This window comes from Lutra lutra, chromosome 8 (genome assembly GCF_902655055.1).
Source record: "Lutra lutra chromosome 8, mLutLut1.2, whole genome shotgun sequence".
NCBI lineage: Eukaryota > Metazoa > Chordata > Mammalia > Carnivora > Mustelidae > Lutra > Lutra lutra.
In genome coordinates, this window is record NC_062285.1 from 18,178,031 (window position 1) to 18,196,969 (window position 18,939).

At 39.2% G+C, this 18,939-nt stretch overlaps 1 protein-coding gene and 1 pseudogene across 1 annotated transcript in view; both read left to right on the forward strand.

The window, feature by feature from the left end:
* Window positions 1-18,939, forward strand: part of DNAJC1 (DnaJ heat shock protein family (Hsp40) member C1) — a 223,337-nt gene that overhangs the window by 176,836 nt on the left and 27,562 nt on the right. Inside the window, exon 9 of the mRNA XM_047740450.1 lies at window positions 15,156-15,275. Within this exon, the coding sequence (XP_047596406.1) occupies window positions 15,156-15,275 (120 nt within the window). The remainder of the gene's footprint in view (window positions 1-15,155; window positions 15,276-18,939) is intronic.
* On the forward strand, window positions 1,138-5,758 carry LOC125107520 (Y-box-binding protein 1-like; annotated as a pseudogene).

Here is an 18,939-nt window from a genome sequence, read left to right on the forward strand (position 1 = left end):
AGCCTTTTATTAAAAAAGGGACCCCCACTCAAGGAGAGCCAGTTTGTAAGTAACAGCATAAAAGGACTTAAGTACAATACATAAAGGAGAGATGTGTTTCCTCTAGAACCCAAAAAAGCCTAAAAGATGTTGTGGGTCTGAGAGACTCAAAAGCTGTTTCCTGACAGCATCATGAGTAGAGCAGCCCTCTGTTTACCATTTAATTTTCAAGACTTTAACCAAGGTTACAGGACCTTACACTAAGTATGAGGCAGGGGCCCATTTTCTTTTTGTGAGCTTCTGAATGAGCAGGTCAAATAAATCTCCTCAGGGGACAAAGTCACCAATGTAATGTCATACTTGTCTTCCTACTGAAAGCAGGATATAGTTAAGATCTTGCCCTTAAAGACTGTGTGTGATCACAAGGCTGTTGAGGCTCCCCATGGTAGCTGGGGAGAAGGGTGTCATACTTTGAAGGTGAAGTAGTCTGCACTCAAAGGGCACCTGGATGACATAGTTGGTTAAGCATCCAGCTCTTGGTTTTGGCTCAGGTCATGATCTCAGGATCGTGAGATGTCATGTCAGGCTCCACTCCCAGCTACGGAGTCTGCTTGGGTTTCCCTCTCCCTCTCTCTCTGCCCCTTCCCCCAAGCCCCCCGCTTGCTCTCTTTCTAAAGTAAGTACATCTTTAAAAAAAAAAAAAAAAAAAAAAAACTGAAGAGGCTGTAGAAATAGTCACTAAACAAAACATATTCACCAAATCTATAATGGCAAAATATTTACCAGTTGCTGATTGGATGAAGTCAGTAACTGCAATAATACTGACTACTGGGACATTAATGAGACCCACAGCATGAAGCTTGAGGTAATCCACCAAGAGGCACCATTCATTCTTCCCAACTTTAAGAGCAGGCCAAATTGAGCTGTTAAATGGCAGAGCAGTGGGGATAATCACCCCTTCTCTAAATGTGTCTTGTATAGTGGGTTTCAATCATTAAAAAGCCACGTTTTAATATACATTGGACATTATTAACTGTTTTAATGGGAGAGGAGGTCCATGGGGTTCCATTTTATCAAGATAATTTGTAAGTGGTAACTACTTAATTTTATTACTCATCCAGTCAGAGAGTCCATGAACACTATGGGATATTTTAGGAGATGGCTACTGCAACCATGAGCAGTTTGGCAAGAGTAGTGTCTGTGGTTAAGGTGAGGCGTACCTGTTTGTCCTCTCATCATGTTCAGTAGTTCCCCCAATATTAAAGGTGGCACTTTGTTTAAACTTACTGATATCCCAAGTACGACCATAATTTGAGCCCTGTATAAACCCATAAAAGTTTGGCAATTGATATACTGCAGCAGATTTTAAATTAATTCAAAAACCAGTATTATAGAAGCACAAAGCCAGTCCGTGCCCTTTTATCTTTGTGTTGTATGAATTCTTTTAGTAAATTTCAGGTTACTACCTGGGTCTAATAGTGTACTTTTGTTTTTAGTTTTTGTTTCCTCCTTATTGTAGACTGAATTGTGTTCCCCCCCCACCACCTCACACATTGAACCCCAAAGCCCCAAAGTGACTATTTGAAAATGGGGCCTTTAAGGAAGTAATTAAGATTAAATGAGGTCATAAGAGTGGGGCCCTAACCTGATAAGACTGGTGTCCTTTTAAGAAGAGGGAGAGAAACCAGGGATCTATTTCTCTTCCTCCCACATACAGAGAAAAGGCCATCTACAAGCCAGGAAGAAAGTTCTCATAAGAAACAACTCTGATGGCACCTTAATCTTGGACTTCTAGCCTCTGGAACTATGGGAAAATAGATTTCTGTTGTCCAAGCTGCTCAGTCTATGGCATTTTATTATAGCCACCCTAACAAACCAATGCACTCCCCCTGTATCCAGGTTTCTTTTTCTTTTCTCCTGCTACTTACTGGTGGTGATTACTAGATATATTTCAAGGAGGTCTTCTCTACACTCCTCATATTTATAAATTCTTTCTTTCAGAGACTCAAATCAGTATCATCAGGATTAGGGCTCTTCCCCATGACAGTGGTTCAGCGAATGCCTTGGCTGTACCACAGGTATTCCATGGGTGTTTTTGAGGATCAAGATCATTCCGGGGTCAGAGAAATAGGCAGCAGAAGCTATAGAAGAATTTTGTAGGGTCCTATCAAGCCATGTGCCTTTAGAATAAATCTGAGTAATTCAACTCTTCAAATAATGCCTGCTATTCTTCCACACACAAATGATCACCCAGTGGGCCTAGTACTGTAGAAGCTGCAAGTCTAAACCCCTCTGTAGAATACGGGCTAATATCTGATTGAGACACACAGCCAGTCAATCACAGGATGAGTCTTTCCTGAATCTAGCGTCAGTCATGGCTTAGGACTGAATCACAACACGCAACTCAATGTAAGACACATAAGACAGGTTTGAGCTGAGACATGACTCAAGGCAACCTAGAGGGCCCCATCCCATACACCTCTCCCTAAACACCAGTTATTGAAACTTCCACCTTAAATTGGTTCAGTCTATAACAGAGGTTCGGTAGAACTCAGCAAATGTAGCACCAAGCCACAGGGAAAACTGAAGCAAGAGAAAAAAGTCCCTCAGCCAGGGGTAGCGTCCTCCTCTGTACGTCCTGCTCCCGATGCCAACTGTGTCCCTTGCAGAAATAAGATGGACCTCCTCCACACACCAAATTTAGCTCAGATAACCAAGACTGATGATGTCACACACAGAGACACTAGGAGTATGCAAAATTCATTTTACTATATAATACAGCTCTCTGAGGCAAACAGGGCAGACTTCCCATATTAGCCCAAAATTGCTTGAGAGAAAAGGAAAAGGAAACTGGCTTGGAGTTTTTCATTGTGGTTGAGAGTGAGGGTGGGATGAGGGTTCTTGTGCACAGGGAGGGGCTTGCAAGGTCTCAGTCTCCTGGGCTTTTTTTTTTTTTAAAGATTTTATTTATTTACAGACAGAGATCACAAGTAGGCAGAGAAGCAGGCAGAGGGAGAGGGGGAGAAGCAGGCTCCCAGCTGAGCAGAGAGCCCGATATGAGGCTCGATCCCAGGACCCTGAGATCATGACCTGAGGCAAAGGCAGAGGCTTTAACCCACTGAGCCACCCAGGTGCCCCTCCTGGGCTTTAACAGCTTGCCCAGATGCAGGGCACAAAGGGAAGAGTGAGACTTCAAAGCTATCAGCAATCAAATATCATAAAATGGAGTCAGCTGTTTGTTACCATATTAAATTTCATGAATGGATGATTCTACTACATACTGTTTAGGTTAGATTTTGAATAATGTAATGTGTGTTTCACCATTTTAAATAAGACTTTGCAAGTTTTTTTTTTTTTTTAAGATTTTATTTATTTATTTGACAGAGAGAGAGATCCCAAGTAGGCAGAGAGGCAGGGGGAAGCAGGCTCCCTGCTGAGCAGAAAGCCTGATGTGGGGCTCGATCCCAGGACTCTGGGATCATGACCTGAGCTGAAGGCAGCGGCTTAACCCACTGAGCCACCCAGGCGCCCCAAGACTTTGCAAGTTTTTTCACATAAAGCTATATTCTTGTTAAATAGATCACTTTGATCCCATTTGTTTATCATTTGTCCCTTCTAAATCCTCACAAAATGAGAATAAAGGAATAAAAAAGGCATAAACCCTGGAACAAAGACTAGAAGAGACAACTGTAGCAGTCAGGCAATGTTAATGAAATTTTGTAAGATGGGGAGGAGTAGATAATTACCAGCATCTTAGGCCTTACCTTTCCCCCATCTGCCCTTGCAGGAGACTGACTCATGTCACACAAGCCCAGAAGAGCTCAGGAATTAAAGGTGTAGGGTAGGACAAGGGGACTGGATAAAAGACCGCACAAGGAGTAGTTTGACACCTCCCTCCAGATCTTTTCCCCAACCTGAATTTGTTATTTAACAGTGTTCCAAGGAAAGGAATAAAAATGGGCAGGAAAGCTTTATTTAAAAATAGCCTGAAGAACACTAATCTAAGATGTCAATTATGCAAACCTTCAGTAACTACTCCCTCAGCCTTTCTCAGGCAGGGTTTAACAAGAGAATTATGCCCTATTGCTCATGCATTTAGTATATGTAATGAACTAACTTCTCTCCTATGCTAGTTATGTACCATCCTTGGGAGAATTTAAAAAGTGTCTTTTCAATAGTTTTCTGTATCTTATCGTTCAGGCAAGGAACCCCAGTTGAGAAAGAGTACCCCCCACATAATTCAAAAATACTGCTTTCCTAGGAAAATTATAGAGATTAGAACTACCATTAGAGACTTAAGAAAGTATTACTCACATAGCACAAATTTAACTAGAAACTGATGCCAGGGGGCACCTGGGTGGCTCAATGGACAAAGCGTCCAAGTCTTAGTTTCTGCTCAGGCCATGATCTTGGGGCTGTGGAGTGAAGCTCCACATCCGGCTCCATGTTCTGCTCAGAGTCTGCTTGAAATTCTTTCTCTCTCCCTCTGTCCTTCTCCCTCCCTTTACCCCTCCCCGCTCAAGAATGCATGTTTTCTCTAAGATAGATAAACAGACCGACAGAATCTTTAAAAAAAGAAAGAAAAAGAAATTGATGCCAGTCCCAGCTGTGGTTCTAGATGTGGTCGTCTTGGGCCAACTTTGTCCCTCTACCTGGAATGAATCCAGAACATTATCTTATACCACTTACACTTAAAATGGATTAAAGACTTGAATCTAGAGTTCCAAAGGGGAGTGGAAAGAGGACCCCAGAGAGCCCCAAGCAGCTTCACTGCCTCCAGTGGCCTCCTTCACACCCTGGGAGGAGCTACAGCTGGCCCCAGTCACCATCACTGCAACCACGAGTAGCCACCCGCCACTCCCACCCTCAGCGTCGCAGACACCAAGCCCTACACCACTGAAGTGGCTTCACATTGCTGGCACCTGCCAGCGGGGACAAGATCATCGCAAGGAAGGTTGTGGGAACAGTAAATGGTTCAATGTAAGAAACCGGTATAGTTTCACCAACAGGAATAACACCAAGGAAGATGTGTTTGTGTGTCAGACTACCATAAAGAATAACCCCAGAAGAACCTTCACAATGTAGGAGATGGAGAGACCGTAGAGTTTGATGAATGAGAAAAGGTTTCAGAGGCATAAATGTGACAGGGCCTGGTGGATCTCCAGTGTACAGCAGTGAATATGCAGTAGACCGTAACCATTATACGTGCTACCCACATCACAGGGGTCCTCCACATCACAACTCCCAGCACAATTACCAGAATAGTGAGTGGGGAAAAGGACGGACGGATTGGAGCCTGCTCCTGAAGGCCAGGCCTAACAGTGCTGCCTTCCCACAGGTGAGGGTTCCCCCCTTACTACATGCAGAGCCTCCATGGCCATGGACCACAGTCTTCCAACCCTCCTGTGCAGGGAGAGATGATGGAAGGTGCTGACACCAAGAGGGCAGGAGAACAAGGTAGACCAGTGAGACAGAATATGCATCCGGATTATACACCACGATTCTGCAGGGGTCCTCCTCACCAAAGACAGCCTAGAGAGGAGAGCAATGAAAAAGCTAAGGAAAATCAAGAAGATGAGATCCAAGGTCAGCAGCCACCTCAACGTTCATACCATCGCAGATACCCAGAAAACCCTAAACCACAAGCTGGCAAAGAGACAAAAGCAGCGAGTCCACCAGCTGAGGATTCATCCACTTCCTAGGCTGAGCAGGGCAGCGCTGACTAAATGCCAGCTTACCATCTCTACACCATCAAGAAGAAATGAATATGAAATTCTAGCAATACAAACTGAACAAAAGTTTGGGCTTGCAGACCTTAAGTGCTTGCTTTTTGCCCACTGATCAGATAAATAGCACTATCTGCATTATCTATGCAGCATGGGGTTTTTATTATTTTTACCTAAAGATGCCTCTTTTTGGAATGAAAAAGTCTTTAAAAAAAAACCTGGTTTTTCTCAATATATCTTTAAAGATTTTTAAATTGTTTCATATCTGGTCAAGTTGAGATTTTTAAGAATCTTATTTTTAATTTGTAATAAAGGTGTACAATTTGATTTTTAAAAAGTCAACAAATGGCAAGCACCAGTTCATAAAGGTCTTAGATAATTTAAAAAAAAAAAAAAGAAAGAAAAACTTGAACCTCAGACTTGAAGTCTTAAAATCCTAGAAGAGGGGCACCTGGGTGGCTCAGTGGGTTAAGCCACTGCCTTCAGCTCAGGTCATGATCTCAGGGTCCTGGGATCGAGCCCCACATCGGGCTCTCTGCTCAGCGGGGAGCCTGCTTCCCCCCGCCCCACTGCTCCCGCTTGCCTCTCTGCCTACTTATGATTTCTCTCTCTGTCAAATAAATAAATAAAATCTTAAAAAAAAAAAATCCTAGAAGAAAAAAAACAAAACAAAACAGTAATCTTCTTGACAAAGGTACTGGCAATGACTCTCTGGATCTGACACCAAAAGGAAAGGCAACAAAAGCAAAAATAAGAAGAACTACATCAAACTAAAAGCTTTCTGGACAGCAAAGGAAACCATCAACAAAATGAAAATGCAGTGCACTGACTGGGAGAAGATATTTGCAAATTCTATATCTAATAAGGGGTTACTATCCAAAATATTAAAGAACTCAGTACAACTCAATAGCAGAAAAACAGTCTGATTAAAAAATGGACAGAGGACCTAAATAGATATTTTTCCAAAGAAGACATACAGAGGGCCAACAGATACATGAAAAAATGCCCAAGATCACTAATCATCAGGGAAATGCAAGTCAGAACCACAAAGAGATATCACCTCACACTTGTTAGAATGGTTAGTATCAAAAGGACAAGAAAAAAAAAGTGTTGGGAAGGATGTGGAAGAAAAGGAACCTTTGTGCACACTGTTGGTGGGAAGGTAAATTGGTGCAGACACTATGAAAAACAGTATGGAGATTCCTCAAGAAATTAAAAATAGAACTACCATATGATCCAGCAATTCCATATCTGGGTACTTATCTGAAGGAAACTGAAAATACTAACTCAAAAAGCTATACGCACCTCAATGTTTCCTGCAGCATTATTTACAGTAGCCAAGATATAGAAACAATCTTTAAGTGTTCATTGACAGATGAAAGGGAAAAATAATGTGCTGTGTATATGTATTATGTATATAAATGTACATAAAATATACATATATATATATTTGTGTGCATGCATGTGTGTGTGTGTGTGTGTATACACACAATTATTCAACCATAAAAAAAGAAGAAATTCTTGCCATTTGTGACAACATGGATGGACCTTGAGAGCATTATGCTAAGTGAAGTAAGTCAGAGTAAGGCAAATCCCATATGATATCATTTATATTGGAATCCAAAAACAAACGAACAAGAAACCATGCTCATAGATACAGAGAACAGATTGGTAGTTGCCAGAAGGGGAGGGTAGGGAGTAGGTGAAATGGATGAAGGAGTTCAAAAGGTACAAACTTCTAGTTACGAAATAAGTCATGGGATATAATCTACAGCATGACAACTGTAGTTAATACTGTATTGCATATTTGAAAGTTGCTAAGAGTAAAGCTTAAAAGTTCTCATCAGATACCACCTCAAACCTGTCAGCATGGGTAAGATTAACAACACGAGAGTGAACAGGTGTTAGCGAGGATGTGGACAAAGGGGAGCCCTCTCGCACTGTTGGTGAGAATGGAAACTGGTTGCTGCCACTCTGGAAAAGAGTGTGGAGATTCCTCAAAAAGTTAAAAATAGAGCTACCCTATGATCGGGCAATTATACTATTAGATATTTACCCAAAGGATACAAACATCCTAATTTGAATGGGTACATGCACGTCAGTGTTTATAGCAGCATTATCAACAATAGCCAAACTTTGGAGAGAACCCCAATGTCCGTAAGAAGATGTAGTATGGGGATGTTTTGGTGGCTCAGTCGGTTGAGCATCTGCCTTCTGCTGGGTTCATAATCCCAAGGTCTTGGGATCGAGTCCTGCATCAGTCCTGCTTGCTCATCAGGGAGCCTGCTTCTCCCTCTGCCTACTGCTCCCCCTGCTTGTGCTCACTCTGACAAATAAATAAAATCTTTAAAAAAGAAAAAAAGCGAAAAAAAAAAAAGATGTGGTATATTGGGGCACCTGGGTGGCTCAGTTGGTTAAGCATCTGTCTTTGGCTCAGGTGATGATTCCATGGTCCTGGGATGGAGCCCTGAGTTGGGATGCTCAGCAGGGAGTCTGCTTCTCCCTCTCCCACTGTTTGTGCTCTCTTGCTCAGTCTCTCTTAAAATAAATAAAATCTTTTAAAAAATTTCTTTAGGGACGCCTGGGTGGCTCAGTTGGTTAAGCGGCTGCCTTCTGCTCAGGTCATGATCCCAGCATCCTGGGATCGAGTCCCACATTAGGCTCCTTGCTCAGCAGGGAGCCTGCTTCTCCCTCTGCCTGCCACTCTGTCTGCCTGTGCTCACTCTCTCTGACAAATAAATAAAATCTTTAAAAAATAAATAAAAAATTTCTTTAAAAATGGGGTGTGTGTGTGTGTGTGTGTGTACATATACACACACAATGGCATTTTACTCAGCCATCAAAAAGAATGAAATCTTAACCATTTGCAAGGAAGTGCATGGAGCTAGCATATATTATGCTAAGTGCAATAAGTCAGAGAAAGACAAATATCAAATGATTTCACTTATACGTGGAATTTAAGAAGCAAAACAGATGACCATGTGGGAGGGGAAAAAAGGGAAACCAACCATAAGAGACTCTTAAGGATGGAGAACAAACTGAGGGGTGATGGAGGGAGGTGAGTGGGGGATGGGCTAAATGGGGGATGAGTATTAGAGCAGGCACTTGTTGTGACGAGCATTGGGTGTTGCATGTAAGTGATGAATCACTGAATTCTACTCCTGAAATCAGTGTTGCACAGTATGTTAACTAAATAGAATTTAAATAATTAAAGTTCTCATCACAAGAAAACAAAATTCTATCACTATATATGGTGACATGTTAACTAGACTTACATTATCATTTCTTAATACAGTTGACTCTTGAACAGCATGGGAGGTGGGGTGTCAGTCCACCCCCACACCTTGTGCTCAGTTGAAAACCTTGTAACTTTTGACTCCCCCCAAATTACTATTAGTCTATGATTGCCCAGAAGCCTGATAATATAATAAGTCAATTAACACATATTTTAGGGGTGCCTGAGTGGATCAGTAAGTTGGGTGTCCACCTTCAACTCAGGTCATGGTTCTAGGGTCCTGGGATCGAGCCCCACGTTGGGCTCTTTGCTCAGCAGGGAGCCTGCTTCTCCCTCTCCCTTTGCCTGCCACTCCCCGTGCTTATGCTCTTTCTCGCGGTCAACAAATAAATTTTAAAAGTTTTTTAAAAACATATTTTGTATGTATTATATATTCTTACAATAAAGTAAGCTGGAAAACAAATATTACTAAAATCATTTACAGTGCTGTATTTACTTAAAAAAAAAAAAAAAAAAAAACCTGTGTGTAGGTGGACCCATGCAGTACAAACCCATGTTGTTCAAGCAAGGGTCAACTATATATACAAATATCAAATCATTGTGTTGTACATCTGAAACTATTGTAATGTTGTGTGTAATTATACCTCAATTAAAAAAAAAATCCCTCCAGGGACACCTGGGTGGCTCAGACACCTGACGTCTGCCTGTGGCTCAGGTCATGATCTCAGGATTGTGGGATCAAATCCCTACATCAGGGGTGCCTGGGTGGCTCAGTTGGTTAAGTGACTACCTTCAGCTCAGGTCATGATCCTGGAGTCCCAGGATCAAGTCCTGAATGGGGCCCCTGCTCAGCAGGGAGTCTCCTTTTCCCTCTGATCCACACCCCTCTCATGCTCTCTCTCTCTCTCAAGTAAATAAATAAAATCTTAAAAAAAAAAAATCCCCACATCGGACTCCCTGTTCAGTGGGGAATCTGCTTGAGTTTCTCTCCCTCCGATTCTCTCTTTCCCCCGCCTATGCCATGCTTGTGCTTACTCTCTAATAAATAAATCTTTAAAAAAAAAAAAAATCCCTCCAGTAGCTTTACGTGTCATGCAGAATAAAGGAGCCAGCATCCTTGCAGTGGCCTCGAAGTCCTTATGTGATTTTACCTTCTTACCTTTCTGGCCACATCTCCTCTCCCCGCCCCGCTTTGCTGAAGCCGCCCTAGTCATCCCATTACGGCTCAGACATCCTAGACATCTTCCACCTGAAGCCTATTACAATTTTCTCTTTCCTATCTCAGAGTAATCCTGCTGTATTGTATTTTACTGTGTATCAAATCACCACAACACTTAGTGGCATAAAATATTTTTTAAAAGACTAGATCAAACATACTTGTGTCTGTTTCTCCAGGGGGATTTATTTACTGTTGCTCCCCAGAGAGGAAGTGAAGAACTACATGCATTGTCTTGGCCAAAGTTTCTTAGCTATCTTTAGTAAAGAACCAGATTTAAAATATTTTTAGTTTTTTTTGGGGGGGGGGTTTAAAGAGCATGCGAGTTGTGGGGAGGGGCAGAGGGAGGGGGGAAAAAATCTCAAGCAGACTCCCCGCTGAGCATGGAGCCCAATGTGGGGCTTGATCTCCCAACCCGTGAGATCATGACCTAAGCCAAAATCAAGAGTCAGTCACCCAACCCACTGAGCCACCCAGGCACCCAGTTTAGAACATTTTCATTTCCATCTGTTGCTGACCAATCTGTAGTCCTATTGTGCCAAAGAAGAATTCAGCTCACACTTAATGTGATCCGCCATGGTAGTTTGACATTTTACTGGCTTATATTCTGTTTAAAAGAAGAGTTTTCTCTGATTGACTTACTTCATTCAGCATAATACCTCTAGTTCCACCTACATTGTTGCAAAAAAAAAAAAAAGAAAGAAAGAAATTCCATTTCTTTTGATGGCTGCATAGTATTCCATTACAATTATCATATGATCTCCCTGATATGAGGAATTTGAGAGGCAGAGTGTGGGGGTTGGGGGATAGGGAAGGAAAAAATGAAACAAGATGGGATTGGGAGGGAGATAAACTATAAGAGACTCAATCTCACAAAACAAACTGAGGGTTGCAGGGGGTAGGGGAGTGTGGAGAGGGTGGTTGCGTTATGGACATTGGGGAGGGTATGTGATATGGTGAGTGCTGTGAAGTGCGTGAGCCTGACAATTCAGACCTGTACCCCTGGAGCAAATAATACATTTTATGTTAATAAAAACAAAACAAAACAAAAAAGAAGAAGAAGCGTTTTTGCTCACATACTTGGTTGTTGTGGCAGTTTTAATTTGCTGGCTCTAACCCTTACTTCAAGTTTATGGACTTACTTTGTCCAGATGGGTAACAAACTGTTGGCAGATTGGCACCAGCCCACAGCCACCCTTTAGGGTCACTGGTCCAAAGGTAGACCTCTCTTTTGGGGAAGATAGCTAACTCATAGATGAGGAGACGTTTCTGGGCACAACATGAAGTGATTGCTGCTGAAGGGTCACAACCTTGGAACAACAGTTTGGGGGAAGTTACAAGAAATTCTTTAAAGAAGAGTTTCTCCTCTTAAAATTGAAAAGACGTATGAAGTGATTTTTTAAAATTATTTTGTTTGGTTGTCTTTACATACAATTTATTCATATAAATAGTCAAGGGTACTTAACTGCTCGGTTTTTAAATTGGGAAGGAAAACTGTAGAGGTGAACATCAAATATGCATCCTGAAACACAAAGTCAGTATAGAACATGGATTTGGAAGGTAGCAGATTATTAGATATACCATTCACATTATTCGGTATCCATTATCAGATATATCTATCCGATACTTTAAGTGGTGATGCTCCTTTGCAAGGATATTATTTCTTAAATAAATGTCTAAGAATTTGAGTTGAGCTGAATCTACTAAAAATTGTTGAATCCAAAATTGTAACTTTTGTAATTATATAAAATAATAATCATTAGTAGGTCATTTCAATAGAAATATTCATTAGGGAGTTTTAATATCTATCAGATAGAAATGGACCTTTTGTCTTTAAAGAAAATATAATAAATACATATAAAATTTCTTCTAAATTGGCCATAAGTTTTCAGTACCTAATAAATTGCATGATACTTAGTAATTAACATTTTATGGTCTACAGCTGTGAGGGGGAAGGTATGTATAGATTACTCAAAAAAATAGAGTGTGCTTTCCCATACAGCTTTCAACTCCTCTCCCCCAAGAATAGTAAGGATTTTCAAAGACATCAAACCTTTGAACATATGTGGTTTTATGATAAAAATCTATCCCAAAGGGATATTATTTGGGAATACAACTTAAATTTTCATATCAGCTCTTACTTTAATAGATATATTTTGAGGTCATTACATAAAAATATTGAATAATTTGAAAACTTACGTATTTTTTATTCAGTATGGAGATTTATTCCCAGAGTGGGGCTTTTCTGATGCAAAATTGGAATGCTTGTGTAGTCACAACAGCTGTCCCCACACCATGTGGTGTCTTCCATTACTTTACTGTAGAGATGAATTTTTGGCCCAGTGTCTCAGTATTATTGGACACACATGGTTTTAAGTGGCAAAGCAGTATGCTTATGCATTCATTTGACTTTCACAGCTACAGTTGGCTCCAGATTAGAACAAGGAGAATACATTCACACCATGGCCACCCTCATGGCTGCTGTAGTAGCTGGATCACAGTAGGCTCTGTTGCTTCTAAAGACACAACTAACTATTGCTGAGGAATTACACATTCACCAAAGTGCCTTACAGCTGTAGGAGAGAGAATAATGAATTGCTAAAAGGATTCTTTCAAAGATTTCAGATTATGGGCCTAGTTATGATCGATCCAGTTTTTTTTAATATTAATAATGAAAAGCACAGCCATGAAATAACTATGAAACTAAAAGGAAAGATTGTCATAGCAATAGATGATTTTTTTAGAATGTCAGTCCAGATACTTAAAATGTTTCCTTCCCAGAAAAAAAGTGGCACTATACTTTAAGATTCATTAACAAAGAATTAAAATCTGATTTTTAATGTCCATTATTCATGTCTGCAGCATATTTGGAAAGCCAGTGGATTAAGAATAGGAATTATTGTAAAGAATTAGTTTAATATGTGACACAATGGCTTACAGCATTGATATTTTAGACAACTTTTTGCTTAAAAAGTTTGTATGATTAATACAGAGGTAAGATGACTTGATTTAATGTGAATTTGCGTTGTTACACTATATAGTTTGAATACTGTATCTCTGTGCAATGTCAACCTCATGATTCCTGGTATGACTTTTACCATAAACTTAAATTCTTATTAACTCTTTGGGCATTTCAGAAGTCAGTTGGTGTAATTATTAAAGTTTCAGCTTTTTTAGGAATAAAAATATTTCTTTGGAAATCCACTCATGTCCCGCTAATGTCCATATAATATTTTTCCCCTAAATAAAGTTAAAACAAACAAGCAAAAAGAAAAAAACCTTCAGTGTAAATTTTCAAATTATTGGATATGGAGCATTAGACTTCTGATATTCATTAAATATCAAAGAAATTCTGACCAGACCCTATGGAGACTACCTTTTTATAGAAGTGAATTTATGCATGTATGGTACCGGCTGTACTGATGAATATGTTTGAGGCTTTCAGCTTTTAGTGGATACAAAATAGAATGATTGATAAAATCCTCCCTACTATTGGCTATTATTTACTGACTCTTAAGTGGCAGGTTGTATTTATGCCAATTTATCTGCTTCAGGGAACATTCTTGATAGCAGAACAAAGTGAATAAAAGTAGTTTGCTTTGCAAATGAATGCAAATGGGAGAGCCTTTCGGAAAGCCCTTTAACAGGGGCAGTGCACTTTGATTATGAGTGAAGCTGCCATTTGGACATGGTGAAAAGAGCACGCTTGAACCATTGATTGGGGGAGACAGTAAAAAGTCAGGAAGGGCCCCGTTAAGCTTGCAGTGAGGCAGGCGGATGTCAGTGTGGTTAGAGCACAGTGGGAGAATGACAGGGAGGATTAGTGTCAGGGAGAAGCTTTGCTGTAGCTGTGGAGATAGTCCCTGGGGTCACTCACCTCTGACTGTTGTTCTGTGCTGATGGTTCTGTAATGCAAACAGCCTGATGTATGCCTGTTCATTATCGGAAATGGTGATTAGAAAAGGTATTTGTCTCAAAGGTTTCCTTCTTTCTTTTTTTCTTTTTTAATTAAAAAGAAAATAAGGTGGGCTTCCTCCATTTCTCTGCTGACTCCTGGAGTAGTATTGTTTAATACCAGAGTGGTTGCCGCCTCTGGTAGGGAGTAGTTCAGTGCTACAATCTAATGTAAAGTTATTGTAACATGGTTATTTGTTATTAAATAATGGAGGGGGGTGTTGTTTTGGGGGGGGGGTTGTTTGCTCAGCTTTGGGTTTGACCAGTAGTACTGAATAAAATGCAGAGAATATACTTGCTCTTAGAATTTTTGCTTTTGCAAAAAAGATTTTATAATCTTGAAAGTATTTTTTTCATTCAGTTTAACAATTAGATCAATTTTTAGGGGCTATTTACCTTCTCTAAAATGAAGTGTTGCTTTGCATGGACTTGATGTTTTAAGTCTCGGTTGTAGGTACTTCTAATTTTCTGTTCTAAGTTTTCTAAAATGCTAACATTTGTTAAGTTAAACCTCTTGAAAATACACGATTTTTAGAGTTAAGTCTTATTACAGAATGAACAAAAAGCATCTCTGTTTCAGTTCTGATTCTAAAGCAGTACATTTACTTGTTTACATTTTCATTTTTACTTATAAGGTGTTTTGTTTACTTTAAGCATAATTTCTCTTAAAACTTTGGAGACCTTTTATAGTAACCTTATAGGAGGCATCTGTGAGAGCAGGGTGACATATAAAGCATTTCATAGGCTTTGAGAGTGGTTCCTCACTTAATGCAAAACTGAACTCTTTTTTTTTTTTTTGGTCTTCAAAAGCCTGGTCTTACAATATTTCTGCTTTCTTATTTGGTATACATGGGAAAATTTAAAAGGCTGCTGGAGCTTTGCATTCTTATGTTAAATATGCAGCTCAAAGCTTTAGCTAAACTATTGGATACATGTTAATAGTATTGGTTTTGTAGAAAGCAAATTGCCCAGTTTGTTTCACAGGCTTATTAAATGTTACAGCGAACATTCTCTAAATTACTTTTTTTTTCTGTAATTTTTGCAGGCACCTGAATGGACAGAAGAGGACCTCAGCCAGCTGACAAGAAGTATGGTTAAGTTCCCAGGAGGGACCCCAGGTCGATGGGAAAAGATTGCCCACGAATTGGGTCGATCGGTGACAGATGTGAGTTTACTCAGATTTGCATTGTATGGAGAGTGACAAACCAGAACAAGCCAACTATGTAGAAGACAGACATAGATGCATCCGACATTCTCTTTGGAGAAAGGCTACAATCCTTTTAGAACCTGGAAGTGAACCATTAATGAAATAAGCACGAAGCAGATGTCAGCCAGTCCCCTGGTCCACAGTTAACAGCTGTGTGAGGAATTCTAGTGTTGAGAGACTTAAGCTACAGTAACCTAATCACAGAAAACAGCACTGGTTTTTGTGTTTAAAGTGACCCCTTTATCTGTGGAGAAAATAGTTATTAGACTAATCAGAATTAGAGAAGTTATATTTCAGCTGGATCTTTTTAACGCTGAAGTACAGATTGCTATAGGTATTTAATCAAGTGGTTTGCATTAATTAAATCAGCAGGGTTCTTACATATATCTTTTTATTTCAAGAAGGGTAACTACCATCCATTTTGACAAGTTGTTTAACCAAAAAAAGTAATATATGTGAATGAATATATAATTTTATTATATATATCTGTGTGTGAATGAATATATATATGTTGAATATAATGAATATATATATAGATACACATATATATATATCTATAACTGGCTATATCTAACATTTAAAAGACTAAGTACCTGAAAAGTTTTTGATTTCACACTTTATTCAGGAAATTTAAGGCAGAGAACCTTATAAAAGCATCTACCACAGTATCTGACATGTGCTAAATAGTAAATGTTTACTTGAAATTCAAAGAAATCTTTATTTTTATCAATATGAGCCTTATTTTCATAATTGATAGTAAATATTCTTTACTAAATAAGTCAGTTATTTACTGAATTTACTTTAAGTAAATCCTGTATACCTAAAATATTTCAGGGATTACTGAAAGCAAAAGATTCAAATGACCAATTCTGTTAGTATACCCTTGAGTCGTTTTTTATAATGAACAATTTTAAAACCCTACCAAATGACGGGGCGCCTGGGTGGCTCAGTGGGTTAAGCCGCTGCCTTCGGCTCAGGTCATGATCCCAGGTCCTGGGTTTGAGCCCTGCATCATCGGGCTTTCTGCTCAGCGGGGAGCCTGCTTCCTCCTCTCTCTCTGCCTGCCTCTCTGCCTACTTGTGATTTCTCTCTGTCAAATAAATAAATAAAATCTTTAAACAAAACAAAACAAAACAAAAAACAAAAAACCCTACCAAATGACTAGCTCAACCACCCCGACAAAAACATCCAGCTTGTTACGTAAATGCTATGTTATTTTTCATAATAAACTTCCATTTTAATTTATAAACTTACAAAATATTACTGTCAATTTTTTTTTGGATAGGAACTGCCTTGAGAATTTTAAATACTAGAGATGTTTTTATTATCAAATAGGTCTTTTAAAGATCACATTTAAAAGACTACTTTCTGAATTTTTATATGATTTTTGCATTATTTTGGCTTCAGAGTTGAAGTCTCATCATGTGAAAAAAAGCTTTGTATCTTTTTTTTTTTTTTTTCTGTTTCATGAGGAGATCCATTATTTAGATGACTGGAGACAAACCATAAGGATACCTTTTCTTCTGCTAAGAATGTTACTGGGATGTGCGTTTTATAACCTTGCTTTTAGGTTGCTCATAAAAGATAAATTAATAATGCCTTATCCTTAAATATCTGACCAAATTAAGGATATTCCATGGTTATTGATGTTTTAAGTACTATTACCCTCTAACTATACTACTGTTACTATATGATTAACAAAAATTACTGAAATAATTTTTAGAAAGTCATAAAACGAACTGGTTTAAAGGGCCCTAAAACTTTTAGTTTTACTGGGAAAAAAATAGTTCATTTAGTGTCTCCTTTGAAGGCAGCACTGCCTTTAACTTTTTTTTTTTAATTCTTATTTTATGTATTTATTTGACAGAGAGATACACAGCGAGAGAGGGAACACAAGCAGTGGGAGTGGGAGAGGGAGAGGGAAAAGCAGGCCTCCCACTGAGCAGGGAGAGCAATGCGGGGTTCCATCCCAGGACTGGGATCATGATCTGAGCTGAAGGCAGACGATCCATGATCGAGCCATCCAGGCACCCCTGCCTTTAATTTTTTTTTTTTTTAAGATTTTATTTATTTGTCAGAGAGAGAGAAAGCACACAAGCAGGCAGAGAGGCAGGCAGAGGTGGAGAGAGAGGCAGGCTCCCCACCGAGCAAGGAGTCCGATGCGGGACTCGATCCCAGGACCCTGGGATCATGACTGGAGCCAAAGGCAGCAGCTTAACCCACTGAGCCACCCAGGCATCCCATGCCTTTAACTTTTTAAATTAAGTTGTTAAAATCTGGTAAATTTTTATCTATATTTTTAAGAAGAGAGATGAAAGTTTCTATGCTAAGAATAGACATGGTGTAACCAACACAGCCTTGAGAATGGCTAGTTAGTATCAGAGATCTAGAAAACCTATATATTGTTCAGTGGTCTTAGTGCAGTCTTGGTGGAGGCAAAGATATCTTTTCAAATATTTGCAAATGCATCCCATATGTTTCAGTTGTTTTTCTTCTAGACTTAGCCAAAGGAAACTGAATCCATGTCTGCAATAGATGTATTTTCTTCTTACCATGGAAGTAGCAAACATGACTTTTTGGGATTTTTTTTCTTCCAAATACTCTATTTTCATAGTAAGATACTTAAAATACCTTGAACCTAAACTTCTTTGGCACCAAGAAATGCCCTTATGACTTTTCTTCTATGTACAGCATGTACACTGTATTTTCATTCTATCGGCATCACATCCATAGCTGGACTACACATTTCATTTCAGTAACCCCACACACATGCGCAGGCACACACAAATCACTCTCCTAAAGAGAGCAGGTGTCTGTAGACTCAGATAACACACAATGAAGTGAACACACAATGAAGTACATCAAAGCAGCTGAAGTGGGTTCAGCTAATAAGTTCCTTTAGTAAAATGTTAAGTGAAAGTTGACCACACTTTAGATCACTTATACTTCTTTTTGGCTTATGGCATTAATGAGATTTGTTTTCATTAAGTATTTAATTATGGCAAAAAAACAAATTCAGTTTGCTGTCATCAGAACTTCTGCTTCCGGACCTAATCACCTGTACCAATTCTCCCTGGTCTGCACATCTGTTCCTTGAACCATTTTTTTGGTTTGCTAACTTTCTAACTTCAGGTTTAGTTCTCTTTCCTTCAAGAAACAATTGACCTTTTGGGGGGAGCAGCTACAGTATGTCCCTTATTTGGGTTGACAGATTACAATGAAAAAACCCATTTTATTCCTCATTTTAAAAAGGAGTTTTCAGTGTATTAATGGTCGCAATCAACAAGTTGCTAAATTCTACTCTGGATAAAATACAAGCAATGTGATTGCCATTGTAAAAAATTCAAAGTACATTTTAACTCAGATATATCAAAACTACAAGACCTATTTTATTATAGAGTAAGTATTTTAAATGTTAATATATGCCTTCCAGCAAATAATTTTGGTAACCACAAAGGACACTAAAATTGTAAAAACAACAAAGGAAACAAAAACTGGCATGGAAAACCAACTTTAATGTGATTATTAACTGCAAGTTTTCTAAATTAAGATCAGGGAGCCTCAGATTTCTTGCTTGTGAAGTAATATCATTCTCTTGCCTAAAAGGATGTAAACTGATGCT